This window comes from Leptonotus elevatus, chromosome 1 (genome assembly GCF_054856555.1).
Source record: "Leptonotus elevatus isolate MCC_2025b chromosome 1, RoL_Lele_1.0, whole genome shotgun sequence".
Lineage (NCBI taxonomy): Eukaryota > Metazoa > Chordata > Actinopteri > Syngnathiformes > Syngnathidae > Leptonotus > Leptonotus elevatus.
The window spans coordinates 14,975,418-14,989,523 of record NC_141239.1 but is presented as its reverse complement, the minus strand read 5'-3'; the positions used below and the strand labels follow the sequence as shown (position 1 = coordinate 14,989,523).

The 14,106-nt window shown below is 38.7% G+C and overlaps 1 protein-coding gene across 3 annotated transcripts in view; it reads right to left on the bottom strand.

Moving 5' to 3' along the window:
- LOC147181006 (neuropilin-1a-like) overlaps positions 1–14,106 on the bottom strand; it is a 75,887-nt gene that overhangs the window by 43,457 nt on the left and 18,324 nt on the right. Inside the window, exons 1-2 of one of the 3 annotated variants that reach the window (XM_086085932.1) lie at positions 759–1,247; positions 393–567 (exon numbers count right to left, since the gene is read on the bottom strand). In XM_086085932.1, coding sequence (XP_085942058.1) covers positions 393–567; positions 759–861 — 278 coding nt within the window. In that variant the 5' untranslated portion in view covers positions 862–1,247. Of the gene's footprint in view, positions 1–392; positions 568–758; positions 1,248–14,106 lie in introns of those variants that run through there. The other 2 variants (XM_086085931.1, XM_086085934.1) reach the window with 2 other exon arrangements.

Genomic DNA, 14,106 nt, shown 5'->3' with positions numbered 1-14,106 from the left:
TCGATAAAAGCGGTCAAAATCTATGCAAACAGCTCACGCTATAACACAGTACAACACATGAATGCTGCAGAATGTCGAATGTGAGCGTTGTTATTTATCAAAAGGCTGAATTTGTACTTTTAAGAGAAATATCCTTCTCTAAATCACCACCAAAGAGCCAAACAAAGACATTGTTATCCACTGTTATCAAGCAGGAAGCACAGAAGCCTTGGAACCTCATTTCCTTCTGCAGATGTGCACCCCCTCATCATCCAGAATCACCCTGCACCTTCTTGTGACAGCTGCAGTAAGGCCCAGCGACCAATGGGTGGCAGAGCGACCCACAGTATATTGTGTGAGTGTGTCTGTCGTGTGTACGTGCGCGTGTGCGTGCATGCATGCGCAAGTCTTACTTGCAGTCTCGGTCCTCCAGGTCGAAATGCGGGTTGAAGTTGATGAGAATCTTCTGGCCCGGCTCGGGTGCCGTGATCACCCAGGCGCACTGCTGCGAGGGCGGGTACGCGCCAGGGTAGCCCGGGGAGGTCAAGTAGCCCGGGGAGTGGATGTCGATGGCTCCGCCGCACTTGTCTGGAAGGAAATGTCACAGTGAATGTCACTACTTGACGTTTTACATGAATTCAACATGTACAACATGCACACACAATGAGAGAACCGGGCGCGTGCTCTGTCACTTGAATGTGTCAAGAGTGGCCATTTGAAACAGAACTACTGCATATGCCGCGGTGACATGCACTGACTGGAACCGATCTTAAACGCACCAGTCTGGGTGAGCGCAGCCGCCAGCACGACCTGCGTGAGCAGTAGACGGAGGAGGTGGACCCAAAGCGGTCCAGCGGGCGTCCTGCTGCTCCGCTGCAACATCCCGACCGAGAAAAAATCCTCCCCAAAATACTTGCCGGTTGTCGTCCACAAAGTAATGAAAATATTTTCTTAAAAATAAAGTGGGAAAATGATCTCAAAGTAAGAGGTCCATCTTCAAGTTGGCAGGTCCTGGGAGATGAATAATCCAAAGGGGGAACGAAAAAAAAGAAGAGAAATTCCTTTAGTTCCAAGCGGCAGGTACGCGGGCTACCACCCGCAAAAGAGCGTCAGTGACTGGGGACACCTTCCCCCGAAGCGATCGTAGGAAATCCAGAGCGTTGGAGCGGGGAGAAGCGACCCTTTCGTCAGCGCACAGAGGCAGACAGCATCGCCCGCTCGCTTGCCTCCTCACTCCGGAGCTTTTTCTCCGCCCCCCTCTCCATCCGTCACGGCGCCGATGTCGGGGGCAAACTATGGAATTTCCACTCCCACAAATCCAGCTGCGAGGCAGCGAGGCTTGTGCACCAATGAAAACGTCTACCAGCATTTTTACAATCGATACATCTGCCTTTCCTCCATTTTGATCGTTTTGCGCCTATTTGAAAATTTTAGCAAAACGTCTAAACGGACTCACCATGTTCCAAAAGTCTTACTTTTAACGTGAACTAAACGAGAGGACATTCACAAAGTCTCAACTAATAACGAACGTCAATACAATTGTGGTAAAAGTTAAATGTGGAAAAAAGGAGTGCTTAAGTTTGTAAATTAGCAAGCTACTTCCGGGTTCTTCACACAGGTGGCAGGCAGAAGGTGCCATTCTAACTTAATTTTGGGGTAGACTGTTTCAATTACCGCCCACAGTGAGCCAAGAGGCGATCCGTTTAAGTTTAATACTGACGTCGTAGCGGATTTCTATTACTTTAATATGTTTACATTACATTAATCATTGAACATGACCTGATCAAAACAATAAATATTATTTGAAATCAATTACAGCGCTATGTAAATAAAGTGGCAAAAACACTAACACTAACCCAAATCACAATATTCACATTCCTGTGACGGTTTTTATGCTAAGGTTCCAGTGGTTAATAAATAAATAAATAAAAACAAATTTACATAAGAGACACAGTCAGTGCATAATTATGCATCCGCATTTCGTGTTTTTATGTCCAATGTCTTACCGTACTTCTTTTGGGGGGTATTTGTGTACAGTCTTTCGCTTTTTCTTTCATTTAATGTACAGTTTAATCACAGCCACATGCACGCACTAGTTTATGTTAAAACTGATTTAGAATCAGGATATTTTATTGTTTGAACATTTTGCACAGGTTTAAAGCAGTTTAAGTAAGCTGTTGCAGGACTCAAAGTTGCATTGCCATGTTGACTATTTCATGTAAATTTGAATTGTATTTAATTCACTGATTCTAGTGTGTGCATGTGTGCGCGTTTGTTGGGAGGTGTGGGGACTGAATTCATCATAATTATGAGGTACTGTTGGTCAATTATTAGATGTCATCTTGTCTCATGAATTTTCCTACATTTTCTGCTGTTGGATAACACGTTTTGCACAAAGTAAAAAAAGAAAAAGAAAAGTTGAATGTACAAAACTAAAATTTTTGTCCCGATTAAAAAACTTGAAAAGCAGTGGTGTTGTACTGTATATTTCTCTTGTTTTTATTTGTAACTATAGTTTTCTGTCTATAAAATCCCATTTAGCCAATTCAATGTAAAAAGAAAGTAGATCCAACTTGAAAATGAGTAGTATAGATCATTTAAAAAAGTAAGTGGCTTCTACTCATAAAAGCATATTTAAAAACTCTAATAAGTAAGTAATCCCAAAGATAACAAGATTCACCAGTGAAACTATCAACTCAACTAGCATTTACTTGCAAAATTAGAGTTTTAAAAACTTGCTTTGTTTTAACAAGGATTCCCCCCCCCCCCTTGTAATTACTTGATAATTTGATACAATTAGCTGCCTTACATTTTCTAAGTAGATTTAGCTCAGAATTCTATTTAGTGTATACAGCATTGTGAGTCCATTATATGTTTGTGCTCTATACACACAGCACTTCCGGGTTCTATGTAAAGTGGCACGTTAAACTATACTGTATGCACGTGAACGTGTATAGTGGCATCGTGGGAAATGTGTTGAAACGACAGTTGTGCTTGTAAACCTATGAGCACAACTGTAATGTACAAAAGCTAAATGTCGCCTAATGACACACACAAAAAAAGCTATGAATCATCACCACAATTCACAATGTCAACTGCAACCTGAAAATGTCAAAACAATTGCCATAGTATTTTGGATTTTATGGGCATTAAGCCTTTTTCTCAGCATGCAGCGTGTTTATAAGTTGACATACTCCTAAGGTATGTCAACTTTTAAGCACAACTGTATTCAATGGCAGAGATTGTTTTTCAAATGGTTGGCATTTCAGTGGCTTGCAAAATATCAACGGTAGAAACTTTTATGCCATGTGACCTTTCCATCAGAAGTGTTTAATCTGTAACATTTCATCAGCAAGAGAACAAGTGACCTGAAGGGATGTTCAAAAACACATTTTTCAGACTGATACCAGTGTGAGTACTCAACTCTTGAGTAGTCACTGATACCAATACCAAATGCAGATACTACTACTACTATTACTACATACATTTCCCTACCAAAAACAATGACAGATCATTTCAAAGAAATACTGTACCTATAAATCCCATTATAGCATTTTTCGTTGAAATTGCATTCATAGCAGTTTTCTATTCTTCTCATTTCAAATGTCTAGTTCCTGTTCGTACCTGCCACCATCGCGAGTACCCAACTGATACCGAAACTTGGTATCAGGACTTGCTTAACTGGAGCAGTTTAATTTGGTTGGCTGGTTTAATTTCACACTTGATAGGACACATAAATATTTGCATACAAACTTTTTTAACATACATACATTCTAAATGTGAGCTATTATTGGAGAACATGAAATGATAATTGTGATATTAAGGAGCAGTAAAATATATTTTCTATTACAATTTTAAATGAGATAATTTTTCTTCACTTCTTGACTTTCCAAATGTTCGCATGCCACATTCAGCTACATTTAGAATTCTTAAATAAAACACTCTCGGCAATAGCAGAGACTGAATGTTCCCCAAGATGAATACGAGATGTCCTGCAAAGTGACTAATCGCATTTAGAGCGGCAGTTGAGCCAGAATGGATCTTGTCCTTTGACCATTTTGAACTTAAATCAAGGATCAATAACACTTTCTGCCATATTGATGGATGCTGATTGGGAGAAAATCGGGTTAACTTGACAAAAGCCCAAACATCAACGTGAAAGACGACGGTCGAGTTCACCGACGAGCTCTCGTTTAGCCATCTGTGAGCTCTGCTCACGTTTCCCAGAATGCTTTGGGCCTGTGCTTCAAATACCCCCTCTGCCTTGATGTGCTTCTTTAAATCATATAGAGATTACATTAGCGCATGTTTCAAATGAGTTTGTTATGTGGAGATGACGGCGATTAGCGGTACAGTAGACGTGCCGTAGCGAGCGATCGTCTGTTGTCTGTTCTCCATCGACACAACCTCCATCTATTCACATTATTCTTTTTCCTCTATTGTGTCCTACACAGCTGTACAACTAAATTGTAAAAAAAAATATATATTTTAGGAAAAAAATAAAAGCCTACTAGAACAGCTCAACTTTATTTTAGGGTTAATCAGAAGCACTTCACATGGTGGCTGCTGACTTATTTTACAGGTGTTTGAAAAAAGTAACATTTTGAGAGAGATGGAGTAAAAATAAACCTCAGATAATGTGGCTGCATAAGTGTGCACACCCTCTTCTAGTTGGGGATGTGGCTGTGTTGGCTGGATTAACCAATCACATTCAAAACACATGTTAATTGGAATCACACCTACCAGCATCCAAAGTTCCTTTGATCAACCCTTCATTTTTTATTTTGCAAAAACCTGGCATTTCAAATGATGTGGAGACTTACTGTATCTACCTATATACAGCCTTATTCCAAAATTGATTTATTTCATTTTGTCACAAAATTCTGCACATAGCACTATATAAAGACAAATGAATAATTGTTTTGTTTTCATGATTGTTGAAAATTTGTAAAAGTACAAAGCTAAGAAATTTCATTTAAGTATGACGATTTTCATGTAAAATTGACCTGATTACTTTAGACAGCAGATAAATTACCAAATACAGGGTAAATTTAACTCACAATATCTAATATATAATAGTAAAAAGTGTTACAGACAAAAAAATGAATAAAACATACACAGAAAAATGTAGTAAAATATACCCAACAGCCACCCCTCTGTACTGCGGTATATGTGCACGCGTCACCGAACGAGGTTGTGAACTTCTACTTGCCGACTCCGCTGGACTGGACTTGAGATAAGGTAAGACCAGTGGGTTTACCCGTCTTTCATTTACAAATATAAAACACAAATTTATTAAATGACGATATATTCTACACGAGTCGCAGTCGGTGTGAGTCTGCGTTAAGTGCCATGCATGCTAAAGTTTGAATTGGCGACTCGCGAGGGTTTGTACAGCTGTTGTTCATCACGAATCACCGGGCAAGTAGCAAGCTAGCTAGCTAGCTAACTGTTGTTAAAACTCTCGTGTTAATGCCATAGCACTGTTCTTTTCACATATCTCACTAACATTTCTTTCTTTAGTTATTAGCTCAAGTATTGTTGCTGTGTAGCTGTGACATGTGGGGGGGGGGTTGGGGCTGATGTTGGCCGGGGGTATTCGTCGATTGAAAAAGCATCGTTCTTTCTGCGCATTTCGCTAACACGTTATACTTTAATTATGCTAAAGCGCTTGTCATTGTACTGCATAGCTGAGACATTTAGCGATTTAAGCATAAAATGAAAGTTAATAGTCTGTAGCGGCGTGCTCGAAGCTTCCGTGACTGATGTACAGCCCTGCTCACTTCATTTTTTGCATGATCGCGACAATATCTTCAGAAATAAATAGAAATGTACCAAATTTATATCATCAGGTCCATTTAATTGGATGTCCAAAGTAACTCAACAAAGGAAGTTGTTTTTCATCTTACATGATGGAATTCCAAAGAAGAAATAGAAAACACAGCATGTGCAGCAATAATGCCACCCCTCTTTGATATTTGGTTGCACAGCCTTTGGCAGTGATGACGGCTTTCAAACGTTTCTTGTAGCCATCTCTAAACTTCTTGCACTTCTCCGCTGGTATTTCCCCCCCACTCTTTCTTTGCAAATTGTTCAAGCTCTTGAATGTTTGCAGGTTTCTTTTCTCAATGGCACATTTCAGCTCATATGAATGATTTTCAATCGGATTGAGACCAGGAGTCATTGCTGGCCATTTTAACCATTCTTGTGTGCTTTTGGGTGTGTACTTTGGGTATTTTTCTTGCTGGAGGACCCACGACCTTCAACTCAAACCAAATTGTCCAACACTTGGTAGGACATGTCCCCCTAGAATGTGTTGATAATTCTCAGATTTCATAATTCCTGTGATATGATCAAGGCCTCCAGTACCAGATGTAGCAAAGCAGCCCCACAGAATTATGGATCCTCCACCATGCTTAACTGTAGGCAGTTTGTAAACAAACTGTTGCCGAAAAGCTCTATTTTTGTTTCATCTGTCCACAGAACATTTTCCCAAAATAATTGTGGTGTGTCCAGGTACCCCTTGGCAAAAGTTAGCCATTCTTTTTTATGTCTGTCTCAGGAACGGTCTTCGCCAATGAAGCCCTATTTTCGGTTCAGTGTGCGGCGTATGGTACTTCTTGAAACCATGATCCCAGACTGTTCCAGGTTGGCTTTCATGTCTTTAGATGTTTAACGTGGTGTTTTTTCCACCATTCGCACCAACCGTTGAAGACTCTTCCATCCACGTCCATGGAGGTTCTTGACAGTTCCATGCTCATCAAACTTCTTAACAACATTTTGCATTTCTGAAACTGGGCTACCTAAATCTTTGGAGATGGCTTTATACCCTTTTGAGGTCTTGTGTTGGCGAATTATTGCACTGCTGATGTCCTCAGACAGCTCCTTTGTTTTTTACGATTTTGACAAAGGAAAAGGGGATAACAGGTGGCTTTTACAGGGAAGGGTGCTTAAAATGTGCTTTCAATTTTTTCCGCCCATTGTTTATTGTTTCAAATTGTTTAAAACATCCCATCAATTCCATTTCTCATTTCTTTTCTAAATTTACTCACATGGGTGTCTAAGTAGGCGATGAACATCTTATGTTATTGTTAAATAACATAAAGCTGCGTTCCTGAAAAGACTAAAAACTGAGGCTAAATGAAGTGTCTTTTTGTTCCTGAACTTATTTCTTCTACTCTTTAATGTGGCTACTGGCTACAAGAATGTATTTAAACGTGTGCCCTAAGATTGCCCTTAAAGTGGCCACATTTTGTAAAAAAAGAAAAGAAAAGATAAACGCTCCCAATAAAGGCACACACAAAAAGGGAACTACATTATAAAATAAATAAATAAATAAAATCGGGGCTGCTGCTTAAGAGAGCAAGAATCCTCAGAAATGACTGAAAGGAAGAAAATACCACTTTGGAGGTGTCTTTGGTGAGGAATTAGCCTTTTAACATGGCTAAATGCAAAAAATTAAATACGAATAAAAATAGTTGATTTAGCATGATATGGACCCTTTAAAGCACAAAAATCAGATGTGTAAATTTTCCTGTGTAAATTCCTCCTTAATTGAAAAAGGTTAATATTGCAATGTTTTGTCTTGTACGTGCTTTATCATTGTAATGTATGGTATTTAATGTTTTTGATTTTGTATTTTTGTATTTGGTATCTACGAGTGTTGTTCCAATACCGATACTGGTATTGGCAGAGGCCCCGATACTGCATTAAAACAGTGGTATAGGTATCGGTGAGTACTAACAAGGAACATGCCGATACCATTCATTTCGACTTTGGATGCAGCATCTCGTGTCTTGCTAATGCAAGACATTCACTGATGTGTGACATGTTCACTGCATGCCGAACGAAGATCCTATTGGCCGTTGAATGCTCTGAACCAATGGCAGGACAGTTATTTCATGTTGAGAAAAACAAAACAAAAAACTTAGGTATCGGTATGGTATCGGCATCAGCCAATACTGCAAAGCTGGGTATTGGAAAAGGTATAGGGGGCTAAAAAACGGAATAACACGAGTATCTACACAATGAAATACTTTGTTAAAGAAACCAAAGCACTTTGAAATTATGATTGCATAGTTCTGTGTTAGAAATAAGGGGAAAACCCTGTAATCTGCATTTAAAAATGTTGCATATCACTGGTGTTAGTTATATAGAAACCTCACATCTCCAAAATTGTTTTTCATGAATTTGACAAATAGATTGTTAAAAAACAAACAAAAAAAGGATTGACGAAATTTGGACATCAGAGGTTGCAGCCCAACACCAGCGATACACTTTGTGTACATTATTGTCCGAGTTGTCTTTCATTTTGTATATATATTTTTGTATTTAGACATTTGTTCAATTAAAAAAACATTGAAATACCGTACTCTTGTTTAAAAGTGAATGTTTGGATAACTATTACCTTTGCTAAATGAGTACAAGTTAGCAACTAATAAATAGTAATTCATTTTGAGTAGTAGTTTACTAAGAAATTGTGAGTATATTTTACCCAATTATTATTAGTAATTGGTTGTAGAATGTAATCAGAAATGTTATGTAAACGTATGTAGGTATTATCGAATCCATATATTTAACCAAAATGTCTAATTAAAATTTACCCAGTTAAAGTGGATGCAAATTGTTACCCTACATTTAGTGGGTAAATTCTATATGGTTTTTTTTTTCAGTGTAGGTATATTATGATGTGAGACATATTTTATTACATGATTGTACATACATTGAATGTTGAATAAAATATAATCAAGGCTGCCAAATGAAATCATGTTTCATTGTAAATGACAATAAAGGGACAAGTGAGGAAGTCGAACCGGATGGTCGCGACCCTTGTGAGGAATAAGCGGTTAAGAAAATGGATGTTTCTCTTTAGCGTGGTTTTGGGGCCATCTTTGGAACAAAGAATGCGTTTCAATTGCAGGAGATCAAAGAGTGGATTTGTTCCTGAACTTGTGAGATGTCTTTTTGGATTCCTTTCAAGTCTCAAACACAACCGCCGGTGTTGTTGTTGATCCTCATTTTAAACGTGTCACCAACTCACATGTTGGCCGTTGGTCACGCTTTTGGTCCAATCGGAAGTCCTCTCTCAGGTGAACGTTGAACTTTTAATCAAATGTAGGAAAAAAAACCTTCTTTTTTTTTTTAATTTTCTTTTTTAATGGAGTCTTTAAGGTCCTGCGATGCCCCCCTCACATGTGGGCAAAGAGAGCCACATGTAATTTTAGTTGTTGAACACAAAAACAAAAAGAGAACACTCTCAAGGAGCTGTTGAAGGCCACAGCTCACACCTAGACATTCACACAACACACAAATAGTTCAGCTTGGCCACACCTCATTAAAGGCACACGTCCAACACAAATACTACAGTACAGACAGCAATCACACTTTATAAGACCATTTTTTTGTTTTTTACATTCTCATTTATTATGTCTTTATGCAGTATAGTGCTATTTTTCTTTATTTGTAAAAACAAAAACAAATTTGGGGGGATGAGGGAGGGGGGGTCTTGATATATTTTGATACCCTTTCTCATTTTCATTTACATAAAATAATTGCATCAGTTTGTTTTTACCAGAGTATTGCTTTACATTTGTATCCGTCCTTCGTTAAGCATAGTGAGTGATCAATTTTGCCTCCTCTGTTGTCCTTGTGTTAATCATCAAAATTGGACAAATACCTACCGTAGTACCGTGACAGAAGAGTACGAGTCGAGTAACACGCACCTCGGTTATCACCGTCCTTGGAGAAGAATAGCATCACATGTGTGAGTTAACGTAAAAGCGACAAACAACTTGTGATGTTGTTCTGTTTGCATTATAATATAGTCCAAAAGTATCCCCTGGCTGGACAACCACTTGAAATAACACTTTTCTTCACATAAACTGTAGATTTTTGACAATCCATTCAGGGATTAGTTGAGTCAAACTACGTAAAAATCCACTGAAAGTATACGTATGTGGCGTTTTTTTTAATATAATTTGGTCAATAACACAAAGACATGCAGCAATTCCAACATATTCCCAAATTCATACATATCTAAAAAATGATATAATTTATGTTGCCGTTTGCTGTCCGGTGGCAATAACAGTAAAGACAGATTGAGTGACAAAGATGGACCATTTGTAAAATAACCCCAAAAAGGACCTTTGAAAACATTATGATGTGCTTTTATTACTTTTAATGGAAAATGCATATTAAACAACAGAATTAAAAATGTATCTAAATTACTGTATATTCAAATACAGTGGTACCTCGGAGTTTGAACATAATTTGTTCCTGCAAAGTGTTCAAAGTCCGAATTGTTCAACCTCCAAAACATTTTTTCCCATAGGAAATAATGTAAATGCAATGAATCCTCCAAAGCTCCAAAAACAGAAAATTCCTATTTTAATTTCTATTTATGTTTTTTTACATTTACAAAACAGTACAGCAAGTAGAGCTCAGAGTCAAAGATATGTGAATTGGATTTCATATAAATATATTGTAAAGATTGTACATGTAAGATTAAAATCCCGTCCTCAAAAACAAATCAATCAAAAATAAATACATCTGTTGATGCCCAACAACACAGAGTTGCAGAGTTCCGCAATTTGTGTTTAGAATAGATCGACATGTAGACTTTTTCTAATTCGGATTAAAAACATTTGTCTTGCGAAATCTCTCAGGCTTTCAACTTTTTAACTTTTATACTGTGCGACGTCTGCTATTGATAATACACATTTTTAATATTTCACTGTGTTATTGTTCGTTTGACATGTGTTACCAAATATAAACCGGCCTTTTGCGTGACAAGGAAGCTCATGAAATGTTTGGAAAACATGACTGCCCAAAATGCCGGAAATAGTGAGAAATAAAAAATATATATTTTCTTGTTGTCTATTTAGCGTAATCAACATGTGCACTTATGTATCTCAGCAGTAAGGCTTCAGTGACACACACACAAACACATACACAGAGCATGGAAGGAGGGTGGTGTTTGTGTAATGACACAGTCACGTCGCAGTAATTACAGGAGTCAGTGACAGTGATCCATTAGCCTCGGGAGGCAGGCGGCGAGCAGTAATGGCGACGCACAGGCTTCTCATACGCATACACCGCTGTCTGTGTGTGTGTGTGTGTGTGTGTAACTGTGTATGTATGTATAAATATATGCATTTAAAAATAAAACAACCTTTTATTACACAACCGCAAGCATGCAGTCAGTCGCACCCTCTGAGGAAAATCAGCCCCTGACACCAGTTTCACCTATCAACATGAAGTTTGACTAAAATGCCTATAATAACAAGACGTACAAAAAAGTCTCAAGGAACCATGCATAAAAGTGAACGGTGACGTGGTTTTGCATGCAGTCGTGCCTCCCTGGAAAATTTGGGGGGAAAAAATCAATATGAAATTGGGTGGATGGAGAAGAAATTCAGGGGGACATGTGATATAACATATATGACACAAGAAAAAGTATCAAGGATCCATAAACTGGACCTGAAATTTAACAGGAAGTGAGCCGTTTTAGAATGACGCCATCGGTTGGCACTCAAGTTAAAAAAAAAAACAGCCCCTGACATTGAATTCTCCAATCAACATGAAATTCGGTGGACATGTCATAATATAACGACACAATAAAAAGTCTTAAGGACTCGATAGATTTTTGGTTTGAAGTTGAACAAACGGAAACCTGAAGATTGCACGCTCACTCGGGAAGTAGTCTGAATATTACAGTTAAGAAAGCTTAATTCAATTTAGAGATGACACCTGTGGCAAAGGATAAAGAAGAAGCATAGCTTTACTTAACGCTTAAAGGCTAAAATATTAGGTAGCTTTGCTTTTCTGAACACTTATGAGCACAATTTAACCTAGCTTTGCTTCCCCATTTGCAGGCTAATGTACCCACAACAATGAGTGTTAGCTTAGCTTTGCCTAACTAATGTAAGCAAAATATCGGTTTAGCATTTCTTTACTCACAATTGGGTGAACAAACGTCTCGTTTTGTCTGCGACAGTCCTGATTTTGAGCCTTAGGTCCCGCGTTCTGGCAGATTTTGCTAACCTCATTGTTTTGTCCCGCTATTACGCAGATCCCGTCCCGTTTTTGCCATGGGTATGTCAATCACAATAAACCCATTAAAAGGAACTATAACTGTTAAATCCCTTCCTAGTATTGACTTCCAAGTTCACGTTTTCGTTCTCATTCGCATCCGCGTCTAATCGATAGCGGGACGGCCTTACGTAGCAGGCTGTGACGGAACTAGAACTACTTCCTGTTTTCGCATCTAAGAATCATGGGAAATGTAGTCCTACTATCCACTGTGGTCGGCAGTCACTGGTCAGACAACGCAAGCTGAGCTTTCTCGTGGCATATTACCAATGGTACAAAGCATGAGCAAGGTCAACGGCACAGACAGCTACCATTAGCTGTCAGGATAAAGCAAAAAAAGGTCGGGTAATGGTGTGTGCATTAACCTGTCACCAAGATAACATTTAGTATTAGCGATTAATGCGCATGTCGGCCATCTTTCGCAGCCCCATTAAAATGAAATTTGGTGAAATTTATTATAGCGTCCCGGTTTTTAATTGTGAAAATCTGGTCAAGACTCAAAAACATGGCAAAAAGCATGTCTTAGCAGATATTATTAGATGAAATAGATTAAGTAGACATTATTGTATGATGTCATATTTCTAAATTAAATATAAGTTCAGGAGAAAGTTTGGAATTCCTGGTGCATCATATTTAGGTTCAAACATTTGTAAACAGATTGCTGGGAAAATAACTCAGTGGCTTGCATTCCTCACAGGCCGTATTTTTAGGGACAGCTGTTTGAAATTTCCTCTTGGGGGCTTTCACTGTTGGAGCTGGGCCAGGCCTCGCCTTCACTCTGAGCCCTCGCCGCTTGGCACGGAGCAGTTTCGGTGCCAACATCTGACACGTGTGGACTCTTGCACAGACCAAATATATAAATAATAAAAGCAACGCTGTGTGTGTTGTGTTTGTGTGGTATGACCGGGCTTTCCCATCCTACTAAACATTTACCACATTTTGCAGTTGTGTTCACTCTGGTGAAAATTTGTAGAGGCAACAGTCATAACCTATAAAAAAAAATTGGCACAGCAGTGCCACCCAGAATCTTTTGAAAATTCAGCCTCTGAAGTCAGATTCACTTAGCGACATGAAACCTGGCAGGCATGTCTAAAGTCTCATGCCCTCAAACAAAGGTTGGCGTAGCCTTGCAACAAAGTTTGATCACTCGCCATACAACACAAAACTCTTGTAGTAGCTCATGATTTTCGGCAACATGAGATTTGGTAGCGATTTTATTGTGAGCAGACCCACAAAAAGGAAGTTAGCATCATGGCCGTTTTCAGGAGACCATCAAGGATGAACTACAGACTTTTTCTGATTGCTACCAAATTTGAAGCAAGTGCAATAGACAAGTGGACAACGCTAAATTGAGAAGGATTTGACTTTTTTTTTTGTCATTGCGTGTGGGCAGAACATGATGACAAGATTTGACAACTTACAGTAAAATAATTTAAAAAAAAATCTCTTGTGATAACTCGATTCATGATTGTGGGGAGGGGAATTCAGCCCTCAAAGCCAATTTCACTGAGCTACGTGAATTCGTGGAGAAAAGTGCATCTTGAGTAGATCCACACAAAAAAAAACCTCAAGAAGCCGTCAGCAAATCAGCCATTTTGTTTCAAATCAGACATTTTCAGGTCGCTTTGGCCAATTGCATTGGCACGTCAAAGATCAACTCCTACACAGTAAATTTGACTCTATTTAGAGTGGGACCAAATAAACTCAGTTTTAGAGCAATATTCACACTTGCAAGAGAGTAAAATAAAGAGTTGAAAAAAGTCACTCAAGGGTTGAGGAACGAAGTCACGACTTTCAGCTTAGGAGACTGTCACTGAACCGCCCGAGCTATGCCACTCCTACTGTTCGCATATATCCAAGACCAAAGACATCGTTTTTGCTCTTGGAGTTATGAAGATTCCAGCTGACACAAGCAGTCTCCCAGGCTGAAGGTTGTGAGTTTGTTTCTCAATCCCTTGAGCGATGTTTATTTATTCATTTTTCAATTCTGTATTTTACTCTCTGCCAAGTGTAAACAATACTCTAAAACTGAGTCTA